General features: G+C 46.3%; 1 protein-coding gene across 1 annotated transcript in view; it reads right to left on the reverse strand.

Annotated features, from left to right (window-relative positions):
• LOC146188261 (uncharacterized) overlaps positions 1 to 27738 on the reverse strand; it is a 143934-nt gene that overhangs the window by 69916 nt on the left and 46280 nt on the right. The window contains exons 7-8 of the mRNA XM_084605015.1: positions 15586 to 15613; positions 2199 to 2434 (exon numbers count right to left, since the gene is read on the reverse strand). Coding sequence (XP_084461141.1) covers positions 2199 to 2434; positions 15586 to 15613 — 264 coding nt within the window. The remainder of the gene's footprint in view (positions 1 to 2198; positions 2435 to 15585; positions 15614 to 27738) is intronic.

A 27738-nucleotide genomic window follows, 5' to 3' on the forward strand; every position in this document is an offset into this window, starting at 1 on the left:
TAACTGCAGCATGCAAAGGAAGCCCGACGACTTGCATGGCTACGTATTAAAGACCAACACCCGACGATACAACTTACGACGACGCCACGCAGAGTACAACCCAGGAGACAAAGTGCAGGTTTGGACTCCAAATCGCCGCTGTGGACTAAGTGCAAAGCTGCTGTGTCGATACTTTGGGCCATACAAAAAACTGGACTATGAAGTCATTTCCGACGGTACAACAGCATCACAACAGCGATGCGCATGCCCAGAAATCATACAAGTTGTTAGTCTGAAGCCTTATTGCGCGCGTTAAAGAATCCGTTGTGTTTAAACTTCGTAATGTTTCTATTTAAGTTGCTTTGTTTATTTTAGAACATAGAGGCGATGCTTTTTAAGGGGGGAGTAATGCCACGAAACCTTCAAAACTGTATTTGTTGTTTTTCAACAGCTGCCCGCATCACTGTGATACTGGCACGCGTATCAATTTTGTATCCCGTGTTTGTTCATGCTCGTTGTCGCAATACAACACGTTATCATTTCCTTTGTCGCTCTCATGCGCCAAGATCTGTCTGGAAGATTTCGATCACTTGCGTATGTTTCTACAATGTTCCAGGTTGTGCCAGTAGCAGATTGTGATGTTATCTAGATTGTTCTTAGCTCTACGATCGACGAGCACGTTTGTTGCTATCGCCGCCGCTGTGTTGCTCAGTTCCCTTGCGGGCGCAAGTCAGCCCAATAAAGAGTTTCTTCAGTGCAATCACCGACTCTTCATTTATGTCATTAACCATTTCACCACCACGTAACAATATTAAGCAGCTTTCCTATACTTTTGTATTGCATTTTCTAGGTGGTATTCCGTTAGTTCGAATTATCTGGGTTCAATATATCGGAGTTCAACTGTATTTCAATATTTTTGTAACAAGAGCTACATTGACCAGTCTCGCCATTTCGCCGTGCCTGTCCATGCCTGTCCGTGCCTGTCCAAAGAGCGAAGAAAGAAAAGGAGGAAAAGAAGAGGAAGACAGATAACTCAGTAGTTGGTAGCGGTGAATGACAACAGCGAGCTGTCAGGACAGAAGGTTAATGTTTTGACGGCGGTGTACCCAGAGTTCGATGTAGAGATGATGTCATACCACTAGAAGTCTTCTACACCTGAAGGAGAATGGTCAATAATGAGAGGGAAAGGGTGCACATACGTGAAGTAATTATCCTATGGCATAAATAAAGCTCAAATCATAGAGTAACTACTATGTGCAAAAGCCGTGTTTTCAAACCGAACCTAACCGTAGCATGCTGACTGCTCTCATGTAACTCCAGGTTTAACCACAAGATAAATCAGTTTGTTTTTTTTCATATGCGCGCTACCTTATTCTGCTAATTTTGCATCCCTCATAGCCGATTTCACTCTGGGACTTTAATCTCCACATCTCGTATATACCATACTTAGTCCGCTTGACCAGGGTGTCTGGTACGTGAATATTTTGATTTTTCGTCGGGTTCTGAATTACTACCAATAACAAATTTCAGATAACCTAGAAAATAACAGTGCGTGAATGAGTCGTGGTCCTAGTGATGCTAACTCGTTTTCTGGAACCGATGATAAAAGAGTGCTCATGTTGAAACTCAAGAATGTGAAAACAAAGTAAAGTGTGCTACTTCACATGTCCGGTGCTGTTTGAGCAATATGGTGCTTAGTGGCTCAGTGAGACCAGTCAAGGTAAATGGCAGCAGCTACTGCATTCTTTTCTGTATGAACAGAGCTCAGGTAGTAGTGCAGGTGAACACAATTTCACAGTGCGGTTTCCCTGTGCTGGGTTTAACAAGATCACACAAAGAATATCAGGTCTAATTAATCTTGTTAGTTGAGAGTGACACAAAATTCGCACGAGCTACAAGTGTTTGTTCTTGCAAGCAACCAAAAGGTTGAAGAGTCACTTAATGCAGAAGGGCAACATACATTTGTCATGCTCTATGCTGCTGCCTAGCTTTCATCTCTGACGTGCTTCGTGGCGCAACCATAGCTTGCTGAAATATCGGGAATTGTGCTCCAAAACACAGGAAGTGCTGCAGCATCTCCACTGATGTCCTCTGCTGATGCTTATCTATAAACCTCCACTGTCAACAGAAGCACTGCCTACAATTCACAATTTTATCTGCTTTTCAAAGGAGCAAAGGGAAGTCATCACTAAGTACAGGGTCCACACAATCTCACTTACCTCAGAAGGTGATGTCAGTTCTTCTAACGATGCTGATCCTGATACTGGTGACGTTAGTACGGCTGCTGCAGGTGATGCCGACAATTCTTCCTTTCGGGTAATTCGACCAGTCCGCCGCTTGCCCTTTGTACACTGTTGCCCCGCATTTCGCACAACCTCGTCAGGTGGCTGGTGGATGGCAATGCGTGTGAAGATGAAGTTATCGGCTGTCAGCGGTAGCTTGGGATTTTGTGCCACTGAAAGAAATGAGGAAAGGCACAGACCAACCCTCTTTCACAGGCACACATTGAATAAACTTTGCTTGGCCAAAACTGTATTTCAAATAATGAACTTGGCTCACCTATAATGTTATTGTTTTTTCTCAGTCTGAATTAAAATGTTTGACCCTTTACCACAAGCACCCAGAATAGGTCCTGTCTAGACGTCATCTTTGGACAGAACATACCGTACTTATACGATGTAAGTCGATTCGAATGTAAGTCGAATCCCCAAATCGCATGTCCCAAAAAACAAATATACTGCTGTGGATGCTCTCGACAAGAAAAATTTGTTGCCTGGCTGTACAAATCGCCTCCACTTCTAATCACATATTTCGGCGATATACATGGCAAGCTTGGCCTCCAGCTTTGGGTAGCATACCAACTGTATCCCTTGGAAGCCTCTTTACTTGGCATCCCAGTTGAAAATTTTGTCTCGCTGCCACCATCACTCCCGCATAACCCATTTAGAACCTTCGAACTTGTGGCCCACAGCGCAGTTGTTGCTTCGGCATAAATGATAGCTGCCTCCTTGAACAGTGCACGGAACAATCACCGAATGCTTTTTTTGGCTGGAGAACCCCTGACAATGCATGTAACCAGTCGTAAAATCAAAAGTGCGAAAACGCAATGAGCGCAAACTCAACAAATGATCGGTGTCGGCTTTTCCACCAACCATTGTCACTCCTTGGAAGTGCCCGTGTCATGTGACCCGGCGCGACTAACGTCCCAAAAGGGACTGTCACCACGATTTTAACAGTGCCTCTTCCGTAAACTATCAACACTCCTGAAGCTGCAGTTTGTGCTGCACAATAAAAGTAAAAAAAAAATTCTTCCCAATAGGCACGCACAGTAACTGAATGTTGTATAAAGAAGAAGCTCCGATTAAATGGACAGATAGCCGAGAAAGAGGAAGTGCTTTTGCAGACCAGCTGACTCAAAGTTAAGCCACCACCGCTCCGGTTCTGCTCGTTACCAGTGGCCGCTGCCAGTGCCTAGATCCCCGCATAACACTTGGTGGAGGTCGCGGGATTTATCTTCCATTTCCTCGCCCTGGAGCTCCGCAGCCACCGAATTCCGACCTCAATGAGTGACTCCAGCCCCAACACCACCGGTGCCACTCCCTTGGCCCCTACCATTCCATGCTCCGGGGTGCTTCGACAGCGGGACCCGCCGGTCTTCAGAGGTACCGACGATCAGGACATGGAGGACTAGCATTCACTGTATGAACGCGTAAGCACGCACAAAAAGTGGGATGACATCCTGAAACTTAACAATGTGATCTTCTACCTAACACAAGTAGCAAAGTTGTGGTTCACAAATCACGAAGCTGACATTCCAAAATATACCTTGTTCAAATCTCGGTTTGTCGAAGTGCTTGGTCGCCCTGCGGTCTACAATCTTCGCCCCAAACACCGCTTGCGCGAGTGGATGCAGCAGAGAGGTGAAACCTTCACTAGCTACATTGAAGATGTTTTAGACTTGTGCCACCGTGTAAATGCATCGATGAGTGAAGCCAAGAAGATTTGTCACATCATGATGAGCATGGACAAAGGTGTATTCAACATTCTCATGGCAAAAGAGCCCCACACTGTAAGTGATGCTGTCATGATATGTCAAAGTTACGACGACCTTCGTCGCCAAAGCATCGTCCCTCGACAACCTGACGCCATGATCTCAGCTATGTCTGATGCCACTGTCAACTCCACACTTATTTAAGAAATCAAAGACTTCGTACGGGAAGAGGTTGCACGGCAATTATCGCTAATTCCAAACGTTCTGCATTCCAGTTCACACCTGGCTCCGACCATACACCAGGTTATTCAGGAACAAGTTGCCGACGCACTTCCGCCCTCTCGACAACCTACTCTTCATGCCGCTCCACTGATAGCTCTGCTCATTCATGCTAACACTGTCCCAACGCCCGGACACACTCCATTGTCTTATACTCAGGTTGCCGCAAGACCACCCCCTCCTATGCCTTTTCCATCGTACGGTCCGCCTCAGCAGGCATTTTTTACTCAGCGACGTGTGCCACCTATTTTATGCCCTTGGCGCACATCTGACAACCAGCCCATTTGCTTTGCATGTGGTCTCCCTGGCCATGTTGCACGCCTGTGCCGCCGCCGCCCGGCCCCGTACGCTTTCGATCAAAGCCTGGCCCCTACGCACAGCCGCCGTCCCCCCCTAGTCTGCCAGCTCAGCCCTTATCTCACTTTCCCCACTTCTCGCACGACCACCGCTCACCTCTCCGTGTCATCGCTCTACCTCGCCAATGCCGGAAAACCACTAGACGCAGTTCCGCAGGCAAGAACTGCGCTTTCATCAACAAGTGAAAGTCCTGCTTCGCCACTGAACAATTTATTCGAACTTACCATCCTGCTTCGCCACTGAACAATTTAACTGAACTTACCATTGAAAATGTTTGTACTCTTGAGCTCGTAAATACTGGTGCTGCTGTGTCGGTTATTGATGTTAGGCTGTGCCGCTTGTTATGAAAAGTTGTTCTGCTGTATTCTGGGATTTCTTCGCACACCACCACTGCTCAGCAAACAAACAGCTTGGTACCTGCATGGCTCGAGACACCATTCAGGGCATTCTCTATGTCATCAGTTTTATCGTTCTCCGTGACTGCTCCCATGATATTTTAGGATGGGACTTCTTGTGTCGCAATCACGGCGTAATTCATTGCGCTCATGCCGAAGTAGAGCTTTCACCGCTGTGCACCGCACCGACCGCCACTAACGTTCTTGGGGAAGCCAAATGACATGTTGCGAATGCTACTGATATCCTGCCTTCCTCTACTGCGACTGTGCCTATAAACTGTGCCTCTTTCAAGGCTGTACAGTGCTCTTCACCCCATCTTCCCTTTTCGTCTCGCGACCCTGTCTTCCCCTCCCCTGCATCGTCCTTAGTGTACGAAGCGGCCGCACCGAACTAGTCATTAGTAACGATTCGTTCTATCCACTCACGTTGAAACGTGGCGAGTGCATTGGGCACGCCAAGCCTGTTCGATCAAAAACTTTTGTGACCGTCCCACCGCTTCTCTCCACCTGTGCCTACACAATCTCTGACAGCGTCAGTGCCCTTAGCCTCCGTCTCCTTCATTGTTCTCGTCTCCTTCATCGCCTCTGGCTGCCTTCGATAAAGCCATCGACAGTGCTCTCGCTCCAGATCAATGCGCCAAGATCCTCGACCTGTTGAACTGATTTGGAGCTTCCTTTGACATCCAGCAGCCATCCTTGGATCGTACATCAACTGTTGCCCACCACATCTATACCGGTATGCACGCCCTATTACGCCAACATCCTTATCATGTATCAGCCTCAGAGCACTGCATTATTGATGAGCAAGTCGACGAGATGCTCAGTAAGGGTGTCATTCAGCTTTCCAGTAGCCCTTGGGCGTCCCCGGTCGTTTTAGTCAAGAAGACGGGTCTATTCAATTTTGTGTAGACTACTGCCGTCTTAATGCGATCACACGAAAAGACGTCTATCTGCTACCACGCACAGACAACATGCTGAATACTTTGCATGGAGTGGAATTTTTCTCTTCAATCAATTTACGTTCTGGCTACTGGAAAGTTCCAATGGCTAAGGACGATCGCCCCATGACTGCTTTTGTCACTCCCGACGGGCTCTACGAGTTCAACGTCATGTCGTTTTACCTGTGTAATGCACCCGCCACCTTTGAACGCATGATGGACCATATTCTCCGCGGTTTGAAGTAGCACACATCTCTGCTACTTGGATGATATCATCGTATTTTCTAGACTTCGCGACCCACCTACCTCGCCTTGAAACTGTCTTGCAAAGTCTTAGTGACACCGGTCTGCAACTCAATCTGAAAAAGTGCCATTTCGCCACTTGCCATCTCACTATTTTAGGGCATTCAGTGTCCAAGGATGGCATTCTTCCTGGTCCGTATAAACTCCACGCTGTCGCTGAGTTCCCAAAGCCAACATCTATCAAAGCAGTTACGCAGCTTTATAGGCTTACACTCTTATTTTAGGAGTTTCATTCAGAACTTTGCGACCATCATTGCCCCTCTGACGCAACTTCTCAGTGCTCACAAAGATCTTTCTGCCTGGTCGCCGCCTTGCGATACTGCTTTTACGAAATTGCGCACGATACTTACCTCACCCCCGTATTGCGCCATTTTGATCCGGCTGCTCCTACCGAAGTGCACACTGATGCCAGCGACGCCGGCCTCACCGCTGTTCTTGCCCAATGAAACCTGGCGTTGATGAATACACTGTGGCATACGCAAGTCGAACGTTGATCAAGGCCGAGACCAACTACTCAGTGACAGAAAAGGAATACTTGGCTATTGTTTGGGCACTTCATAAATTTCGGTCATACTTGTATGGGTGCCCTTTCGATGTTGTTACAGACCACCACGCTTTGTGCTGGTTGTCTTCATAAAATACCCCACCGGCCGTCTCGTCCGCTTCGCTTAGACTGCAAGAGTATGATATATGAGTTATTCGTCGTACAGGGTGCAAGCACTCCGACGCAGACGCTTTATCTAGCTCGCCCGTGCCTCCTGACGCTCCGTTGTCCTCTGCCTCTAGCTCCACCTTCTCTTCTCTGTCTATCGAAGACATGCCATCAGAACAGCGCAAGGATCCATGGCTAACATCACTAATCGATCTTCTTATGAATTCATCACTTTCACCAACTCCTCGCGCCCTTCGTCGTCAAGCGCAGCATTTCGCCCTTCGTGACCGTCGCCTCTATCAACACAATTATATGCCAGATGGCCATATGTGGCTGCTAGTCGTACCTCGCCACCTCCGTAGTGCTATCAGCTCATCTTATAACGATCCAGTGTGGCCATGTGGGTGTATTTAAGACTTACGAACGGTTGCGACAGAGCTTTTACTGGTGCGGTATGTATACCTTCGTCAGTATGTGCATTTGTGCATCAATTGCCACCGTCGCAAGCCTCCTCCTCTCAATCAGCTGGCTCCACTACAGCACCTTCCATGCCCATACGGACCATTCCCAGTTGACATCGATGTGTATGGACCTCTGCCATATACACCTGCAGGGAATCGTTGGATCATCGTGGCCATCGATCACCTTACTCACTATGCGGAGACAGCAGCACTTCAGGATGCCACCGGACCCAATATCGCATCTTTTCTTCTTCATCACTTCATTCTGCGGCACGGGGCCCCTCGTGAACTCCTAAGTGATCGAGGCAAATCTTTCCTATCCGAGGTTGTCGAAGCGCTCCTACATGAATGTCAGACCATCCCCCAGACAGCCAACGTGTACCACCCTCAAACCAATGGCCCCACAGAGCGCTTCAACCGCCCACTCAGAGACATGATGTCCAAGTACATAGCCTCTGACCACTCCGATTGGGACAAGATACTCCCATTTATAACCTATGCCTACAACACTGCTGTTCAAGCAACTACCGGACTCGCCATTTTTTCTGCTGTACAAGCGTGAACCTTCGTCTCCTGATATCTCAGAGTATACATCACTTTCAGCAGCTGCCAGGCACCAAAAATGTCGCAAGCTGGCTCGCTCGCTTACTTCGGACGAGCAAGCCCAGAAGAAAGCGCACAGCGACAGCAGCCACCCTGTGCACTAATTCTCTCCCGGTGCTCTCCCGGTGGCTCTGGGTCCCATTGACACTACCAGGTCTGACCAGCAAGTTTACTGCCAAGTACCACGGACCGTATCTAGTGTTAAAACAGATTTCTCCCGTCAATTACCTAGTTGAACCGCTAGCTGCTTCCACCGACCTTCGCCACCGTGGGTGTGAAATAGTTCACGTCGACCGCTTGAAGCCTAATTACGATCCTGCTATCCTTTCGTCGCCTTGAGTCCCCAGGATGGCTCCTCTTCTCTGCGGGGCCGGATTGTAAAGAAGTTCCGATTAAGCGGACACATAGCTGAGAAAGAGGGTGCCTGGATCCCCACTTAACAGTTGCACTAAAGCTGTTGAGCAAACAAATTTGCCGTAGCCTCCCTCATATGGTTTCTCTCGCTCTTGTTAACAGTGCCAAGCTTTGGTTTCGATTGTAAGTCAAACCCTCAACTTTGCATTTTCGAATTTTAAAAAAGGGGTTCACTTACAATCGTGTAGGTACAGCATACAGTGATATCAAATGCGCTGACTACACCAGAAAAATACTGCCGCAAAACCTTCAAAACTGTGTTTTTTAACAGCCGCTGGCATACGGCCTTATCACTGGAATTCTGGCACACGTATCAATTCTGTATTCTTTGTTTGTTAATGCTCAGTGTCACGAGATGCACCTTTATCAGTTTCTTTATCGCGCAACATGTGCCGAGATCTGTCTCGAAGATTCCGACCAGTCGCGTATGTTTCTACTATGGTCCAGGTTGTGCTAGTAACAATTTACGACGTTATCTAGAGGGTCCGGAGCAGCCTTTAAATTGAGCATTGATGTGTGCGACAGGCATTTCTTGTGGACGAATTTAAAAGTGAAGCATCGGCCACTAAGAAGACTGACACCCAGATGCGCCACTATGAGTGACACTTCCACCGGACTACTCAAGCCCCTACCCCAGCGCATCTGCAAGCAGAGAGAGCCTTCCGGACCTCATCCAGGAGATCGTGCAGGAGGAGCTCCATAGATTGCTGCCATCATTGCAAACACCCAAGGTGGCAATGCTCGAAGATGTTGTCTGAGAAGGAGTCAAGCAGGCACTCGGTGTTCCTCAAGTGACCACTTCGACTGCTTCAGTGCAAGAAGCAGCAGCCATGAACTATGCTGCTGCATTACGTCGTCCTGCACCCCAACGTGACTTTCCAAGCCCTTGCCGCTACCGTCCTGTTCCTAAAATCTACCCCTTGGCCCCCGCTCGCCAAACCTACCAACGACCCCCAAGCCCCAGAAAGTGCGAAACTTGTAGGACTGTGAACAGCTGGCCATTATGCTTCCACTGTGGTGAGGCCGGCCACATTCTACACCACTGCCCATACCAACGAATCGGCCTCTGTGAATATTCAGTCGACGCCCCACGACCCCATCCTAGCGAGCGACCATACAAAATCTACGACTACCTGCGGAGGGGAGAGTATGCACCGTCAAGTCATCTGTCACGCTCACCGTTGCCGTTCAAGGCCCACTTTGAGTCTCCAGGCCAGAGCTACGTACCAGGAAGATCCCTAGCCCACGCAGGGGAAACTAATTAGAGCAACCTTTGGAGGTGAGGTTGCTCAACAGCGAAAAGATGAAGATCCTCCATCGCCGACGACCAATAACGACAACACAGCCTTTTCACCGCCGCTCCACACGACGACATTGACGATAACACAACCAGAGTGCAAGCCGACACCGCTGCCCAGCCAAGTAACAACGGTATGCCCCAGCCGTGACCTGAAGAAACGACGGAACCGAGATCGGACACCAAGGGCCACGTGCAATGCGAAGATCCGAACAAGCGACCTTGAAGTTGCTGTAGGTAGTCGCAGTCACTGCCCTAGTAGACACCAGAGCTGACTATTCAGTCATTAGTGAACCGTTAGCCTCCCAGCTCAGGAAAGTTACGACTGCTTGGGATGGCCCGCTTATTCACACCGCAGGTGGTAACCTGATTACTCCATCATGACGATGCACTGCAAGAATAACTGTAAATGGGTGTATTTACCCCACCAGCTTTGTGGTCCTGCAGCAGTGTTCCCACGACATGATTTTAGGCATGGACTTCCTAAATGAACAAAGCGCTATCATGGACCTGCAATCTAAGCTCATCAAGCTCTCTGCAGACAAAGCGATACATGCTACAACAACTTCGACACAACACGTTGCTCTAAACGTCCTAGACACAGAATTGACCATGCCACCCCGATCAGGTAGCGCAGACATCAAAACCGCTGAAGGCATTGTCGAAGGAAATGTCCAATTGCTCTTGGAACGAGGTATTGGTGTCGCAAGATGCATCGCAAAATTCCGGTGCTGGTAACGAACTTCACCGAAGAATACCGGCATCTCAACAAGGGCACGACGACAGCTTTTCTCGACAAATTAGCGGACCTCCAAGATGTATCCGCCCTCCACGGCCAACTCCTCATAGACACACCTGACCAATTTCATTAGCCCACATTTGACATCAACCCAGCGTTAACCCACAGCAGAAGACCAGATTTGCAGTCTTCTTTGAGCCTACAATGAGTGCTTTTCGTCATCATCGAAGGTACGACAAACACCACTTGCCAAGCACCATATTATAACAGATGAACACGCCACACTTCTGCGCCAAACCTCAACCGCGTATCCCCGCGAGAACACCAAGCCATCCACGAGCAAATCGACGAAATGCTCCGTAACGACATTTTCCAGCCATCAAACATCCCTTGGGTGGCCCCAGTCGTTCTGGTGAAGAAGAAAGATGGGACACTTCGTTTCTGCGTTGATTACCGCCACCTGAACAGCATAAGGAAGAAAGATGTTAAACCTCTTCCTCGCATCGGCGACACTCTCGACTGGCTCTGCAATGAGAGGTACTTCTCATCGATGAACCTGAAGAGCGGATATTGGCAAATCGAGTTCGATAAAAGAGATCGCTAGAAGACCGCATTCATCACACCGGACGGACTTTTCGAGTTCAAGGTGATGCCATTTGGCCTCTGCTCTGCACAAGCGATGCTTCAATGAGTAATGGACATTGTGCTGGCGAGCTTGCAGTGGCAGATTTGTCTGATATACTTGGATGATGTTATCCTTTCCTCTAGCTTTGAAGATCACCTAAAAAGGCTTCCGACAGTGCTAGAAGCTATCAAGTCATCAGGGCTAACCTTGAAAGCAGAGAAATGCCACTTTGCCTACGAGGAACTGCAGTTCCTGGGTCATATCATTAATAAGGATGGTGTTCGCCCTCACCCTGAGAAAACGGCTGCGATCATGCACTTTCCACTGCCCACCAACAAGAAAGCTGTGCGCAGGTTCCTTGGGCTGTGCGCTTATTATCGACAATTTGTCAGGAACTTTTCGCACATTGCTGACCCGTTTACGCAGCTTATAAAGAGTGACGTAGCTTTTCGATGGGAAGCACCGCAAGAAGCCTTCCCCGAACTTAAGCGCTGCCTAAAGTCTCCTCCTGTCCTTGGACACTTTGATGAAAATGCCAAGACCGAAATTCACACCGACGCAAGCAGTTTAGGCCTAGGCACTGTTCTCGTTCAAAAGAGCGCCGGACAGGAGAAAGTTTGCGCCTAGGCTAGCCGTTCCCTATCGAAAGCTGAATCTAATTATTCGACCCAAAAAAAATTCACAAAAAAAAATTTCGCCCATATTTGTACGGAGGACTATTCAGGGTTGTGAGCGATCACCATGCTCTCTGCTGGCCTGCTAACTTAAAAGTTCCTTAGGCTGCCTTGCGGGATGGAGCCTGCGCCTCCAAGAATTCGACATCATGCCTCGATGTTCCAAAGCAAAGCAACTTAAACATAAACACTACAGATATTTTAATGCACGTAATATGGCTTCAGTCGTACGTGTACGATTTCTGGGCATGCACGTCGCTGTGGTGATGCTGACGTACCGTCGGGAATAACTTCATAGTTCAGTGGTCCGACGCGGCGAATGATTTTGTACGGCCCAAAATATTGACGCAACAACTTTTCACTTAGTCATCGACGGCAAACTTGGTGTCCAAACCTACACTAGGTCTCCTGGATTGTACTCTGCGTGGCGTTACAAGTCCGGCCGCAAGCACTCCGATGCCGACTGCTTGTAACGAGCCCTCGTTGATGTGCCACCAAAAGAAGACGATGAAGACACCTTTTGGGACCGGTATCCCCACCAGCAGTTTCGCAGAGCAACAGCGATCAGACCCTGCGCTGAAAGCACTAGCCGATTACTTAGAAGGAAAGACCGCTTCCCCTCCCACTGTGTTCAAGCGTCAGCTGTCCTCCTTCGTGTTAGAAAACGACGTCCTTGTGAAGAACTTTGCACAAGAACCTTCTTGTGCCTATAAACCTCAGAGACAAAATTCTACAAGCGTGTCAGATGAGCCAACGGCAGGACATCTCGGCCTTGCATGCACATTGCATCGAATCCAGGAGAGGTATTATTGGCCACAGTTAGCAGCCGATGTCGCCCATTATGTCAAAATGTGCCGTGAGTGCCAGTGATGCAAGACACCTCGGACGAGACCTGATGGTCTAATGAACCCGATACCACCCCAACTAAGCCTTTTCAACAAATAGGAACGGACCTTCTCGGACCCTTCCCAACTTCATCGACGGGAATCAAGTGGATCGTGGGTACTGATTACTTGGCCCGTTAAGCCGAAGACAAAGCCCTGCCTAACAGTTCTGCCATGGAAGTCGCCAAGGTTTTCGTCGACCAAATCATCCCACGACAAGGCGCCCCAAAAGTTCTCATCATGGACAGGGGAACAGCATTTACAGCAGAGTTCACTCATGCCATCCTGAAATACAGCCAGACAAGTCTCTGGAGGATAACTCCCTACCATCCTCAGACCAACGGACTTAAGGAGAACCTTAACAAAATGATCACAGACATGTTCGCCATGTATGCGGATGCCGAACCCAAGACCTGGAACGCCATCCTGCGTACGTGATCTTCGCATATAACAAGGCAGTCCAGAAGACGACAAGAGCGACCCCTTTCAAGTTTTTGTACGGCAGGGAGCCTACGGCAACGCTCGACGCAATGCTGCCGCACGTAACCGAGGACAACCTTGACGTCGATGCCTACCTGCAGCGTGCAGAGGAAGCCTGACGGCTCGCACAGCTGCGTATTAAAGACCAACAGCGCACCAACAGTCAACGATACAACTTACGACAACGCCACGCAGAGTACAATCCAGGAAACTTAGTGTGGGTTTGGACACCAATTTGCCATCGCGGACTAAGTGAAAAGTTGTTGCGTCGATATTTTGGGCCATACAAAATCATTCACCGCGTCGGACCACTGAACTATGAAGTTATTCCCGACGGTACGTCAGCATCACCACAGCGACGTGCACGCCCAGAAATCGTACATGTACGACTGAAGCCATATTACGTGTATTAAAATATCTGTGGTGTTTAAACTTTGTAGTGTTTATGTTTAAGTTGCTTTGCTTTGGAACATCGAGGCAATGTTTTTTTTTAAGGGGGGAGTAATGCCGCACAACCTTCAAAACTGTATTTGTTGTTTTTTAACAGCCACCAGCATGCGGCCTTATCACTGCAATTCTGGCACGCATATCAATTATGTATTCTTTATTTATTAATGCTCAATGTCGCGAAACGCACCTTTATCAGTTTCTTTGCTGTGCAAATGTGCCGAGATCTGTCTCGAAGATTCCGACCAGTCGCGTATGTTTCTACAATGTTCCAAGTTGTGCTAGTCACAGTTTGCCAAGTTATCTAGATTGTTTGGAGCAGTCTTTAAATTGAGCGTTGATGTATGCGACATGAATTTCTTAGTTCGACGATCGACAGGCACATTTGTTGCTATCGCCGCTGGCGAGTTCCTTAGTTCTTTTGTGGGTGCAAGTCAGCCCAATAAAGAGTTTCTTCAGTGCAATCACCGACTTTTCACTTGTGTCATCGACCTTGCCACCACGACGTGACAATACGGTATACAGTGATATCGGATGCACCAACTTTACACCAGATGACTAAATTTTGGAACTAAACTTCCATTTGTAATTTTGCACATTGCATAATCATTTTTCAGCCTTTCTTTAACATTTATTTTTTACATTTGTACCACTTCCTTTCACAAAAAAGCACTCGACATCAGCCTGCATATGTTCAATAATTTTATAAGAGCTGCTCGTACATAAATACATGCCAAGATTATTAGGAATCAAGGAAACGGTGGCACGAAAAACATTAAATGCAAAGCAGAAAAGAACATTCAGAAACAAACATCCTTCCTCATCTTGACTCTCATTACAAATAGCCTCATCTTGACTCTCATTACAAATATACGCATAACAAGCAGTGGACATTCACTCCGCATGTATGTGTGCAATTCAGCATTCTGAGTACACTCTGCAATGGCAATGTATTTTATAGCCCTCCAGAAACTGAGAGCCACTGGCAGGGCTTATTCATCTACATGCAGGTGGTCAGCAAAATACAGTACACTCATCAGACATCAGTGTATATTTTTACGTCTTAGAGATCGAACTTTTGTTTAAAATGAGACATCATTAAAAGCAAGTGAAAAATCATTAAACTTGGACTGTAACCAGGACAGGGCAGTATTTCTGATGTACATGTCACAAGTAGCTGGTTATTAAGTAATTCTGCAGTAGTTACAGTATGTGATAGGTTAAATACACAAACCAAGAATGCAGTTAGGAAATTAGTACAGTTTCAAGGCAGTAATTCATGACATGCTGTTAGGCTCTATGCCCTGACCAGCTACCTTAGGACGTAAAATTTTCCCTCTACGTAACGACAGTTGTGGAGCCATAAAAACTATCATATATAAAAACCGTGAGTAAACAGCACAGAAAAATTATGCTGTGGCTTTTGTGACGGTTAAGTGGAATTTTTAAAACTGCTAAAGAATAGAGACCACATGATGTGTGGCCCTCTGAACGCTAAAGGCAACCAGGTCATGGACAACTAAGACGACTAACTTTTGCAACTAAACTTCCATTTGCATCTTTGCAGCACGAAGCGATCATATTAAAAATTTTTTTATTTTTTCTGTCCTTTACAAATATGATCTTAATATGAGCAGTCACCTGTTAATTACTGTTAGTTACATCAGCTGCTTGTATTTAAAAATCGCCAAGATAAGCTCTACATTATTTTTGACTGAAAAAGGACACAATGAATTTCACACCCTAAGAAAAAACACTGAAATAAAATGAAGTGAATCGAATCTTCAAAAAATAGTAATTGAAATGCCCAACCCCTACTTCAGCCGAATTTCACTGGCCACCCGTTTGTTTCCATTTGATAAGCATGCTTCACTGAAGGCGTCCATCAAGGGAAAACGAGTTCAGCACATTTAGATTTAGGTGGCTATATTTTTGTACTTCTATTCTTCCCACTTCTCCACTAGTCCCTAAAACAAATGTTAACTTTAGAATAATGAACACATTAAGGCAAACTATGAAGAAATGAACAGTAAACACTTCCAAATATGAGGAAAAGTCCAAACTTACAGTATACACGAACTTCAGGCCTTGACCTCTGCAAGAAAGAAAAGTAAAAAATATTGGCTTTTTGGTGGCAGTCTTTTGACACAGTTGGTGCCCAATTAACAGAATAGTTTGTCTGAACATTTCCAGCAAAAACAAGCCTAATCATAAACTTTCACCACAAACAGCCGGTAGATAGTTCACCAACATCATCTCCCTGCTCAATGAAAAAAATTAAGGCATGTATTCAGACACTGTAGTTTAAGAAATAGTCACAACCCAAAACAAGATGTGCACTTTAGCAAAACCTTTTCATGATCATTACTTCCCCAGATATGTTAACTGCAGGCTGAAAGCCTTACTCAAAGACCTCCAAATAACTTTATTTGGTACTGATGAAATATTCAAAAATAAATTGGAATGACACTTTCAGTGAAGCTGGTATCTTCTGTACTACTTGCTTCATCCCACAGTGGCGTGACCACATTTAAGCAAATTATGGCTCCATATGCTGCTTCTTTCCTGAGAAGACACTCTGCAGTGAAACTGATATTATTCTCCACATGTCAACAAAATAATTTTTACAAGGTTTATTCAACGAAATTTCAATGACCTGGGGTTCTTTAATGTGCACTGACATTGCATAGTCAACACCATTGAAAAGCAGTTGCCATGGCCATGATTTGATGCTGATATTCATCACTATAATAACACGTCTAGAAAAGACTCAATCAGGGGAGCAAGAAGCTAGCTTGGGTTTCCTCATAGAAGGCTAAAAGCCCACCCCACGGTGTCTTGACACCGTGCGCATGCAACAGTTAATACCAAATACCTACCAAAAATTTCCATGCACGAACACACTCTGAACAAGTCCCCTGCTGCCCACCTCATTGGTCTGACTAAAAAAACAAAAAAGAAAGGTGTCATTAAGCATAACATTGATATGCATGTTGAGTGTGTGCAGGCTACAGCTGCAAGGACGGAGGACAGTCCTCCATGAACTTTGGCCAAGGAAAGGTGCATATGCATACAGCATGCATCTCATTATGCAGTTCTTCACAAACTCCCCTTTTATTCATCTCTCTCATAATCCTACAGAATGCTGACCAGGCAGCATGCACGTGAGTTAGTGTGTCACAAAGCAACGTTAACGAAAGCAGCAATGCAGTCACTATAACAACATTCAGGGGCTAACAAAAATTGAAGACAATGCACCTTCCGACACTTACATGCTCAATTAAGGGGGCTCATCAGTGCCAACATCCACAGAAAATACATGGTAACTTTCAGAAGCTCTAGTGTGTCTAAATGTGGTTCAATTTTCATGGGGTTTGTGGCAGTATTTTCTTTTTTAGGAAATAAAGGAAATGTTCAGGCAGATTTTATAGCTCAGCTTTCATTTTATTTTAAATCAAAGATAAATATTCCTCACTACCGAATTTTTAGGTACGTTTGTCTTCCTTGTCATTTCCTAAAAACAAGACTAAATATCAAAATTTCTTCATTTCCTTTCTTTTTCATAATTACTAACCCGCAATTTTTATCCATATCAAAACTTTAATTAGCATTTTACAGGTTCTGAAGGTTGTGTATGTATTTTCTGCGGGGAGTCGAAATTCGTGCCCAATTTAACTATTTGCTTCACAGCTCCATCTGGTGTCAGACTGTTTCGACAATACTACACTCTACCCCTAACTTCTTGCTTGTCAGTGTTTGAGCACGGATGCTTTCCTCAGAGCTTGGACAAACTTTACTTCTTTTCGTCCTTTTTTCTAGCATGGGTTGTCTTTTGAAAGTATTTTTCTCTTTTTACTTCTTGCTGGCCCTTGTCCCCGAAGACAACAAAAGGAAGTCAACAAGACCTCCTCCTATACCGCTCCATGATATGGCATTTGCACTGAAGCATAAGTGACTCACAGGGCCATCAGTGTGGGAGTAGCATTGTTCCCGCCCCAATGCAGATGCGCAGTGACTCCGGTGGATACAAGTGAAGAAAGGGCAAGACAGGAAAGCAAACGAGACAAACTTTTCTTGGCTTTTGGGCCCATGATACGGGAAGTGGGCTCTTCAGCTTTAATGACCTCGCATCCTTTCTCGAACTTCCCCCTTCACACCTCCACACGAAAAGTGAACATACGCAATTTCGAAGTCATAAGTGTGTAGGATACTGCGGAAGAATCGCTGCACCCATGCCATGTGCAGCTGCATCAGTCTGCCCGGTAGGGACTTTGGAAACGGAACCGAATTTGATAACTGGATTATGATCGCAGCGGAAAATCTTCAGGCTGACTTGACACCGAACTTCCGCACATGGATGTGAAGGCCATGGCCCATAAATTAGCCAGCTAGATCACCTGACATGACACCCAAGGACTGCCTTTTGTGGGGTTGTGTAAAGAAGAGCGTATACAGTGCACCAACTTCCTATAAAATAAGGGAAACCTGCTTGACAATGCCCGAGTATGTCATAAGAAAAGCAATCGCGTATGCGTAAACAAGACAGCAGATCTGTATCATTGCGCAAGGTGACCATATTCGTCATTCTATTTCACTTCTATGTTTACTCCATAAATTTGTCTACACTCACACTTTACTTCTGCTGCTGCACCTCATCGCAACGCTTACATAATAATCTCTGCTTCAATCGCACATATGGAAATGTTCATATTTCAATTTTTGTCTTAACATGCTGATTTTACTTCCTTTTGGGATCAACTTTGAACGCCTTCTGTTTGGCCAGAATTTGCTTTGTACCATTCCGCTGTAATCCTTTCTCGATATGCCCCCTCACTGAGTGCTCTTTTGGGCCTGCGAGATATGAATAAAAAAATAAGCAAATGTTAAGTGAATAAATAAACTTATTCAAAATAATACCGACACGAAGTCAAAGACAGCTAGGGGCCATGGCTTCTAATATTGCGCAGCCAAGCCACAAAACGTGACATTATCTTCTTTTTTTTTTAAACAAAAGACAATAACACTTGTTTCATCTGAATCCTTACCAGACATTCTTTATCACCACTGTGAAACATGGTATGCTCGTGGCAAATTGCATAGTCCTGCGTGCCAGCTGGCTGACACCAATAAAGAAACCACTGCCAATGTATCGGCCTACAGTTGTAACGGGGCCATCGACTCACAGCCGCAGCTAATTTTGTTCACTCGGGCCACAGCTAAGAGCACAATCGTAGCGCACGAATGCACGAATCACGCTTTTTTTGTATTGCGCACACTTTGGAAGTCACCGTGAAGCATCACCTTCAGATATTAAGTAAAAAATTTAGCACAAAAAAAGAACACAAAGGACAAAGAAGAACACGTAAGACGTTTATGTGTTCTTCTTTGTCATTTGTGTTCTTTTTTTGCGCTAAAGTTTTTACTTAATGGATCACCAACTAGCCCGGCAACATGCTCTCCTCATCACCTTCAGACATGACACGCATCCAAGAGCAATCCCATCACTAAGTTTTTCTTTTTTCACACTGTAGTGGTGTAGTGCTTAGGGTGCTTGACTACTGTACCCAAGAATGCAGGATCGAATCCTGGCCATGGCGGCCATTTTTCGATGGAGGCACCCATGTGCTTTGAGAAGTCAGTGCACATTAAAGAACCACAGATGGTCGAAACACCGGAGCCCTCGACTACGGCATCTCTCATTGCCTGGGTTGCTTTTGGACATTAAAAACCACAAACCAAACCATCACTAGGGGTTTCACCACCACCACCTCCAACTTGCCAGTTGTATTTTTGTCTAGTCAGCTAGATTGCAAAAACTTCTTGAAATAATCAATTTAATAACAAAATATTGCCTGAGGTCCTCAACATAGCTGCCAAAAATGTGCAATCAATCCTGGTCATCTAAAGTTGAGATGTATTTTTTTTAATATGTGGCTCAAGTTATCTGGGACACCCTTTAGATGGCGACAAACTGTAAACAATGGCTAAAAAGCGCACTTCTCACTCCAAATCCAGTCAACACTGAATTGATGCCGATTAACTAGGGTTGAGTGTCGCCCTTTTTTCTCTAATTTTACTCCTGATCAGGCAGATCTCTGCCGAAATGTTCACATAATCAGTGCAGCTGCTGTCCACTGTACACAGACAAGGCAAGAGTGTCAATCCTCTGCGGAAAACAGCTCGCAGGCGGCTGAATTTTCATACTCCAAAATTGACCTCACCGTGGTGTAAACAATGTGGCATCAAAGGTGCATCTCATGGCAGGCACAATTATTCAGTTCCCCTTCTGAACAAGTTTTGCATATTTCCAGGGTTCACCCACTGCCTTTATTCTCCCAATTACAGCTGCCTCGGTAGTGTCGCAGCTAGCAGACCTCCTGCATCATGCTGCCAAAAGTTGCGTTCGGAAGGGGCGCTATAATACACGGCGATAAAAAAACATGGTGAAGACAGCATTTTGATAATGAGTCTTTGCACTGGGAATTCCTTTCTTTTCTTTTATCTGTGGGCTGATTACTAGGGTCCCCAACACAATGGATTGCTTTCAAGTAAAGCAAGGCTAATATGGTTTACAGGTCACTTTACGCTTTTTCAAATCTGTTAAAAGATGCCTCACACTTACCTCTTTAGCTAGTAGAAACCAGCCCTGCTGAGTACTGCTAGCAAAGTAACCTCACCCTACCACGGTAAAAGAATTTTTGCGCTAAAGATGGGAGGGAACATAAGTAGCAAAGGCGACACAAACTGGTAAATGCTAAAACGATGTGCTACTGGAGAAAAAGTCCACTCTCTCGCTCCCACCGCAGTCCTCTAGGTTTGGCCGCATAACCACTGAAAGTGCTCTACTTTTTGTACACGGAAGAACTAATACTTTTGTGTCACTGTGCAATTTACACACCTGGACGTGGATTAGGTCTTTATAATCCTATTGTGGTGCTTAAGTGCTGCCATCTATCGACAAAAAAATTTCAAATCTGCGTTGCCTTGGAGCTAGTGAGCCTTCTTAAGTGCCTAAATAAGACGACAAATAATTCTGCCAACAGTGCTATGCGCCATAAATGGCACTGTTGACCCGACCACACTATCACAAATTATCGTTCAGACAGAATGCTCTCGATGCTGCATAACCTAGCAGCTGTTCAACGACTATGTTCACAAACTTGAGAGGAGGTTCAAATTGCAGAACGTACTGCTCTTTGTGGATAACAGCAGTGCGCATGGCCAAACCCACAGTATCGGGTCTATCCCCATGGAATTCCTGCTACCCAGCACAAACAAACCCATGAAAAAGTGTGATAAAAATATGAAGGTTCTGTACACATGCCTCTTGAGACCCTTAATCCTATACGCTGATGCCAGAAATCAGCACTCTTGTTATTCTGCTGTCGGCTGTCTTGCTGATGCTTTTATTAATGTCGAGAACTGCTTTCGGCACACTGAATTTGCTAAAAGTGATGAAGCCGTTGCCATGGTACAGGACCTGCTGGCCAATGTTGTTTGGGACTGCACTGCACTGACATGTGCAGAGCTCAAGATTATTTGGCAGGTTTCTGCTAATCGAAGTCTGAAAATGATGCATCATGTGCACTGCAACAGTTGCATGCAAAACTTGTGCAAGAACTTGCTGTGTTTTCTGTGGCCTAGAGCAGCCGCAAAACGCTCTCGAAGATTCTGCAAGAAAAAAGACACATTCACGATTTCTTTAAGTTAGTATTGTACTGGTTCCGACCAGCGGCGGCATACACAAGACACTGAAGAGATTAATGAAGTGGGGCCGAAGCTCGGTTGAATCCTTAGGGCAGGTTCAGTCCGTGTTCAGACACAGCGTACCGTCCTAACGTTCAGACGACGCACACTGTCCTGACGTTCTAATAACCACCTCACACTTAGTAGAGGTTTGATTTGGTTTGGTTTGTGGGGTTTAACGTCCCAAAGCGACTCAGGCTATGAGAGACGCCGTAGTGTAGCCTCTGGAGGACTCCAGAAATTTCGACCACCTGGGGTTATTTAACGTGCACTGACAACACACAGCACACAGGCGCCTTGCTTTTTGCCTCCATCGAAAAGTGGCCGCCGAGGCCAGGATTCGATCCCACTTCCTTGGGAATAGTAATCGAGCGCTGTAACCACTGCGCCACCCAGGCGGGGTCTTAGTAGAGGTGTCTCGGTTGCCGTCCCTCAGTACTCGTAAAGGCATTCACCCCGGAACATTGGAACTGCATGTCACCGTTTTCAAATACCAAGCAAGAAGATTCAAGCCAACCATCGGCGCCCATCCCTACCACCGCCTTTTGTTCTGGGGCACAATGCCAGTGTGACCCATCTTTCTTCAGCGGTACCGATGACTACGACGTTGATGACTGGCTGGCCTCCTTTGAGCACATCAGCATTTACAATCGGTGGGACGATTCGGTTGAACTAAGCAACGTCTATTCTACCTCCCCGACTTCAAATCTATGGTTTCGCAACCATGAAGCCGACCTCCCAACAGGGTCTATATTCAAGAAGAACTTCACAGAAGTCTTCGACCATCCTGCGGTACATAAACTACAAGCCGAACGTCTCCATGCACAGGCTCAGCTTCTGGCAGAAATGTTTACCAGCTACATTGAGGATGTGGTTGGCCTCTGCAAGCCTGTCTATCTGCTCATGCCCGAGACCAAAAGAGTCCAACATATTCTCAAAGGTATCACTGATGACGTGTTCAAACGCTCGTGGCCAGGAATCCAACTTCTGTATCCGACGTTACAGCCCTGTGCCAGAGCTTTGACGAGCTACGGAAGTGGCACGCTAGTATGTGGCAGTGTCGCACAACTGCAGAGGGCATTGTTAGTTTGGCACTTGTTCCATTTTTGCAGACCATGAATATAATTGTAAAACAGCGCGAACAACGGTAGACAAGAACGAGAAAGACTCGAGAAGCGCTCGTCCCGTGTCTTTCTCATTCTTGTCTACCGTTGTTCGCGCTGTTTTACAATTATGAACGTCTACCAACTTGCCCAATTGAACATTCTGCTTAGACCATAAACGAATTCATCCACAAACAAGTTGCACACCAGCTGCCCCTCCTCCATCCCAATGAGCTGACCATCTGTCCTTCGCACTTCGCGCCGGCTATTCGACAAGTAATTGAAGAGAAAGCCACCGAAGTCCTGCCACTTAATGTTCCCATTGCTCCTGTGCAAGCACCACTGATTTACGCTGAAGTACCCGACAGGACACGGGGCCCACTTCACTTTGTCCTACCAGAGAAGCCCTACATTCTATGATCCACCTCCTCTCATGCCGCTTCAGCTTCCCTCGATTCCTCGACAGCGAAGACACATAACGAGCCCATGGCTGATAATCGCCCTATCCACTATGCTTGCGGGCTTCCAGGTCATGTCGTAAGTCTTTGCCATCAGTGTTCGCCTCATCCTGGGAAAGATGTGCGAAGTACCACTATAATCCTAAGCCATTCATGCCCATTGTCTCTTCTAGATCATCTCAACCTCGTGCTCAATAAGGGTGTCAGCAAACCACTATTTTCAAAATCCCCGACTTTTCCAGGTTTTCCCTGGTTCAAGTTGAATTCCCTTACAAGTGAAGAGGCTCAAAAATGTAGCTGCTGATGATAACGAGCATAGACAAATAATTCCCAACAAAAAGCTATTAATCATATCCTCCAATTTACAATAGTGAAAGACTGTTATTAGTGCAAATGGCAGGTAAAAACATCAAAAGGTTACTTAAAATTAAAAGCGCACTGATGCCAGCCTCAGCAGAGCTATCTAATGCTAACAGTTGTGAAATTTCCTATAGGCCCTCTGTATCAAAAAACAGTGATTTTGATTCGTCAACATTCGGATGTATATAGGATGCCTTGATGCGAGGCACCCTATCCAGAGGGAGAGCGCACTTCTCTAAGCACGATCTCCCCGAGACTGGCTGTGCCTATGCGTATAATAGTGGCAGCGCCTGCGGCCATGAAGGAAACTGCATCTCTGTTGCAAACTTTCAGATTGTTGATAAATGTCGTAAACTTGCAGAAGTAAAAATTCTTAAAGATAACAGCCATAAAGTTAGAGGGAAACGTGATCAAAAATCTATTTCCAGAAAAAGATTTTCGGAACATTCATCCTTTCGAGCACCTGTACTCAAATTGATAACGCTGATCTCAGTCAGGAAATGCGATACGATCGGCTTTCAAAGCGCCATGGCAGCCACGAAATGCCACTCGAAAAGAGAAATTTTGTTCGAAATTCCCGTGCATGCCACGGGCGTTGCAGCCAGCCAATTGGGCTATCTTGGGCTTGGTTCAAAGCTGTCTTCTTTGTGCGCAATTTGCGCTATCTCAAAACGGATTCGTTCAAGTGGACTGGCTGTCCGCGCCGGTTTTCTGAAGGCCATTTATGGCCTCTGATAAGCTCTCAAGCGGCGTGCTTGAAAGCGCGACGATCCGCATCTCCTATTGGCTGGCGTGATCAACGCATTTTTTTTTCTTGCTGTTTTGCGTTCGCCGCCGTGGCACTTTCATGTGCGTCTTCATTTGTGTTCATGTTTCTCAATGCACAAATTTGTGCACGGTGTTTCCACACGATCGACGGAAAACAGTAGATTGTAACCGTGCAAGCCATAAGAAATGGACATGAAACAAAAACCAGAAGACGCCGGCAACAAGCGTGCCGTCAAGACCTGAGTTACAGACGGTTACATACTTGTTGATGTGCAAAGAACATCAACCAAGCTACCCGATAACGCCACCACGGGTTCAAATTACAGCGCAAATTACATCTTGGATCAAGTTACATTGAGTTGACGCCGCTGCTGCGTACTAGTCTACGGTGGAAGCCCATTGTCGGTCCAACTCGAATTTCACCTCAACATTAGCACGGAATGCGATGCCGGTACTGAGTTCGTGATTGTAGACATAGAATAAGCAACTTTATCCCATACACGAAGCGTGGAACCTGTGGCAAGATTGCGAAGAAGTGAACGGTCAACCGCTGGAGTGTCACAATGGACCTCAGCTGTAGCTCAGCTTGCTGATCACTTTCGCAGTGAGTTTGCATACAAGACTTGCGTATATCATCGAGATGGTGGTGATTTGTGACTGCTCTCACAGTATCCCCGGCTACGACTTCCTCTTGAAATCGGCAGTCTCATACGCAGGATAATTTAGCATAAAATCAGGCATATTATTCTTACCTTGTAAGAGTTAGCTTGTTTTAGCAACAAGCGCTCTTGCACATAAAAAGCCACTTGTCCACATTTCCTTCAGCCACGTACATGCACCGCGAAAGTGGGGAGGGGTTAGCGTTATGTTCCTGATTGCTGAGCTATTGCCATCACTGTTTTGGTCCAAAAACTAAGACAAGCTTACCTTGACACGAGCGCATACATGGCGACATTAGAGAAGCAGACAAAGCTTTTGAACAAAATGGTACCTCTTGACTTGATGTTATATCCACATGTTCAGCAGTTCAGTTCAGTCGTTCAGTCGTGTCCGACTCTTCGTGACCTTATGGACCATGTCACGCCACACTTTCCGGTCTCTGACTATCTTCCTAACATCACATAACTTCCTCTGCAGTGCCTCGAGGATGCACATGTTAGTTAGACTTAATTATTTTCCACTGGTAAAGTATTTTGGTCAGTCCGACTATGGCCAGCATAAGAAAGCATGTGCCGCCACCACTTCAGTCCCGTCATCGCAAAACCCAACCCGATTCGATTGCTCTTCACAGCATGTCTGCACCAAACAAGAACCTCCCAGTTGCCGCCGTCTCCGTCTTGCCTCCCACGTAGCCACGCGTGTGACTGCGACCGACTCTAGAGCCTTACCTAGCGTTCTTCTAGTGCTTCTCCAGCAAATGACTCGTGAGTGCTTCGATGTAAGCATACACCATTTAGTATTTAGCGAGTGAACCCTACACTCCAGCAGGAATGCACCAGTTCACAAATTACGACTGCGCCCCTCAACGTATTTGTTTATACGTAGCCTTTCCAATTGACTGGATGTACGCTGCTCATCCGCATGGCATAAAATGCAAGCTGAGCTAGAAATACCAAAATTATCCACTTCTTGTACCTTTATTTCTCCACAAACTACAACTGCGCTGCAAAAAGTGCTGTAGATGCCACGTCCCCTGCCTGCGCCGGGTATACATACAAGCGGCGCTGACAGCTACCGGCTGCGCTCGCTAGACTGGGTCATATATATTGACGCTTCCCACTCAATGTACACTGGCTTTGTGATATAATCAATCGTCGATTTGGGGTCACTACTGCCACAAGCACACCCGATGGCCACATGCAAACGCTAAAGCTTGTGAATGAGTGCTCCGTAATAGCTGAAACTCTGGACCCGAGCCCCGAATACTCGCTCTAGGCCTACTCATCGCTGAACGGGCCGGCAGTTTGGCGTCAACTAATATTTCTGGCCAAGATCATTGCTGATGACAAAAGGGAACATATAAAGTGTAGCTTCTTGTTTTCGTTGTTCTAACACAGTTAAGCTACACAGAAGCACAGCTGTTCAGGCCATTCACTCATTGGGTGTCAAGTTTTCGCTCGGCCTCCAATCCGACCAAAACCAATCAGACGACCGTCCACTGATCAGTTTCATCGGTGTCGCGGGGCCGCGGAACTTCACGCTATGATGACAGGCCACCGTTGGCCCTGGTGGCGTTCTCACACTTTGTAATATGCAACCACAGCGTCGATAAGTAAAGGAATCTATAACTGAGCAACCCACTGGCTGTGACCGTGCCTTATGCTGAAGAAAGCATGCCTTATCCTACACTGCTTTCAGGTGGTAATATCTTCATCAAGCACTTCTGCATGAAGGACGACCACTGTGTGGATAGTAAAAAAGAGCGTCTTGATATTGCGACCTGCATTGTAGACGACGCTCTGCCATATATCTTCTGTGATGTCACACGAACTTTCCAAAATGGCAGTCGCTCTCGGTTAACTTTCGGTTATGTTCGGTTATTTTCAGTTGTGCCCACTTCAATTTCGGCTATGTTCCGGCTCAGGCACTTCGTGGTTGCTCGGATAGTTTTATTGTGGACCTACAGCACCTGAAATACAAGCTTGGAGCAGCAGATGTGCCTGGCTTGTTCACATTTGAGCGTTCAGAGGCGCGAGCGAGCGAAATCCGCCGCCGCCAACAGGCTCCTTCGTTCACACTTCTGAGCCAACATATCACCACCGTCGCCTGCAAACTCCCGCTAATTCTGACCTGACCGCTCGACTGCCGCTACGTACGACATGAAAAGCATGCATATGCTAAGTGCCAAAGAAAAACGCATTATCATCCAATTGTTCACTAAATCATGGCACATCTGACCCACATACTGCGGCAACCAGAGCTTAAACGTGCTATCTGCAGGCATCTAAACAAATGGTTCACACTTGCCGCTCATACTAAATCGAGCGTGAATCTTATTCCAAATGTCATCGTTCCCCTATTGCATCCTTGCCTATTGCACTGGTTGCCTGGCGAAAAAAGGGCTTCAGATAAAAAGTAAAAACTAAAAAATAATGAAGCACCACAATTGAATTAAAAAGGTAAAAAAAATCAATTTGCAGGAAAAGAAAGCGACACCACCATGGGGTTTCGAACTCACTACTGCTTGCTCCGTATCTTGCCGCGCTAACCACTCGGCCACGCCGAGACATAGGAAGGTGGGAAATATGTCTGCATATTATTTCACGGCAGTATTTATAATGAAACTTCATCTTTCGAGGTGTACAGGCCATTGCTGATGGTCTAAAAATTACAACTTCTTGACCATCGGAGCATGCTGCCTGCTCTCACGACTTGCAACTAAAGTTCTAAATGCCTGTGCAGACTATATTGCGCACTGGAACCCTTTTAACATGTGGAATTTCACAGCACTGGCCAATTTAGGGGCGCCGGCTCTTCGGGCACGCACTGGTATCGTGGACATAACTTTCGCTAAACATTGAGCTGTAGCACAAACCTTAAAAGAAAAAAGTGCAACGAAGCTTCAAAACTGGTAAGCACAGCAGCGAGTACACTATTTTGCTGGAAACTGAAACTTACGTGTATGAAAACATTTCGGGAAGCGTTGCCATGACCGAGGGCTCAGTTTGTTTAAGGGCCTGTCACACTAGCACGACATGACGCCGATTTGGTCTGCCAACAGCGCGTCTTCCTGATGTCTGCGTCTATGTCACACTGCGCCGACGGAAACAGTCGGCCGACAGTCG

Source organism: Amblyomma maculatum, chromosome 5 (assembly GCF_055883805.1).
Source record: "Amblyomma maculatum isolate TAMU_Amacu chromosome 5, ASM5588380v1, whole genome shotgun sequence".
Classification (NCBI taxonomy): Eukaryota; Metazoa; Arthropoda; class Arachnida; order Ixodida; family Ixodidae; genus Amblyomma; species Amblyomma maculatum.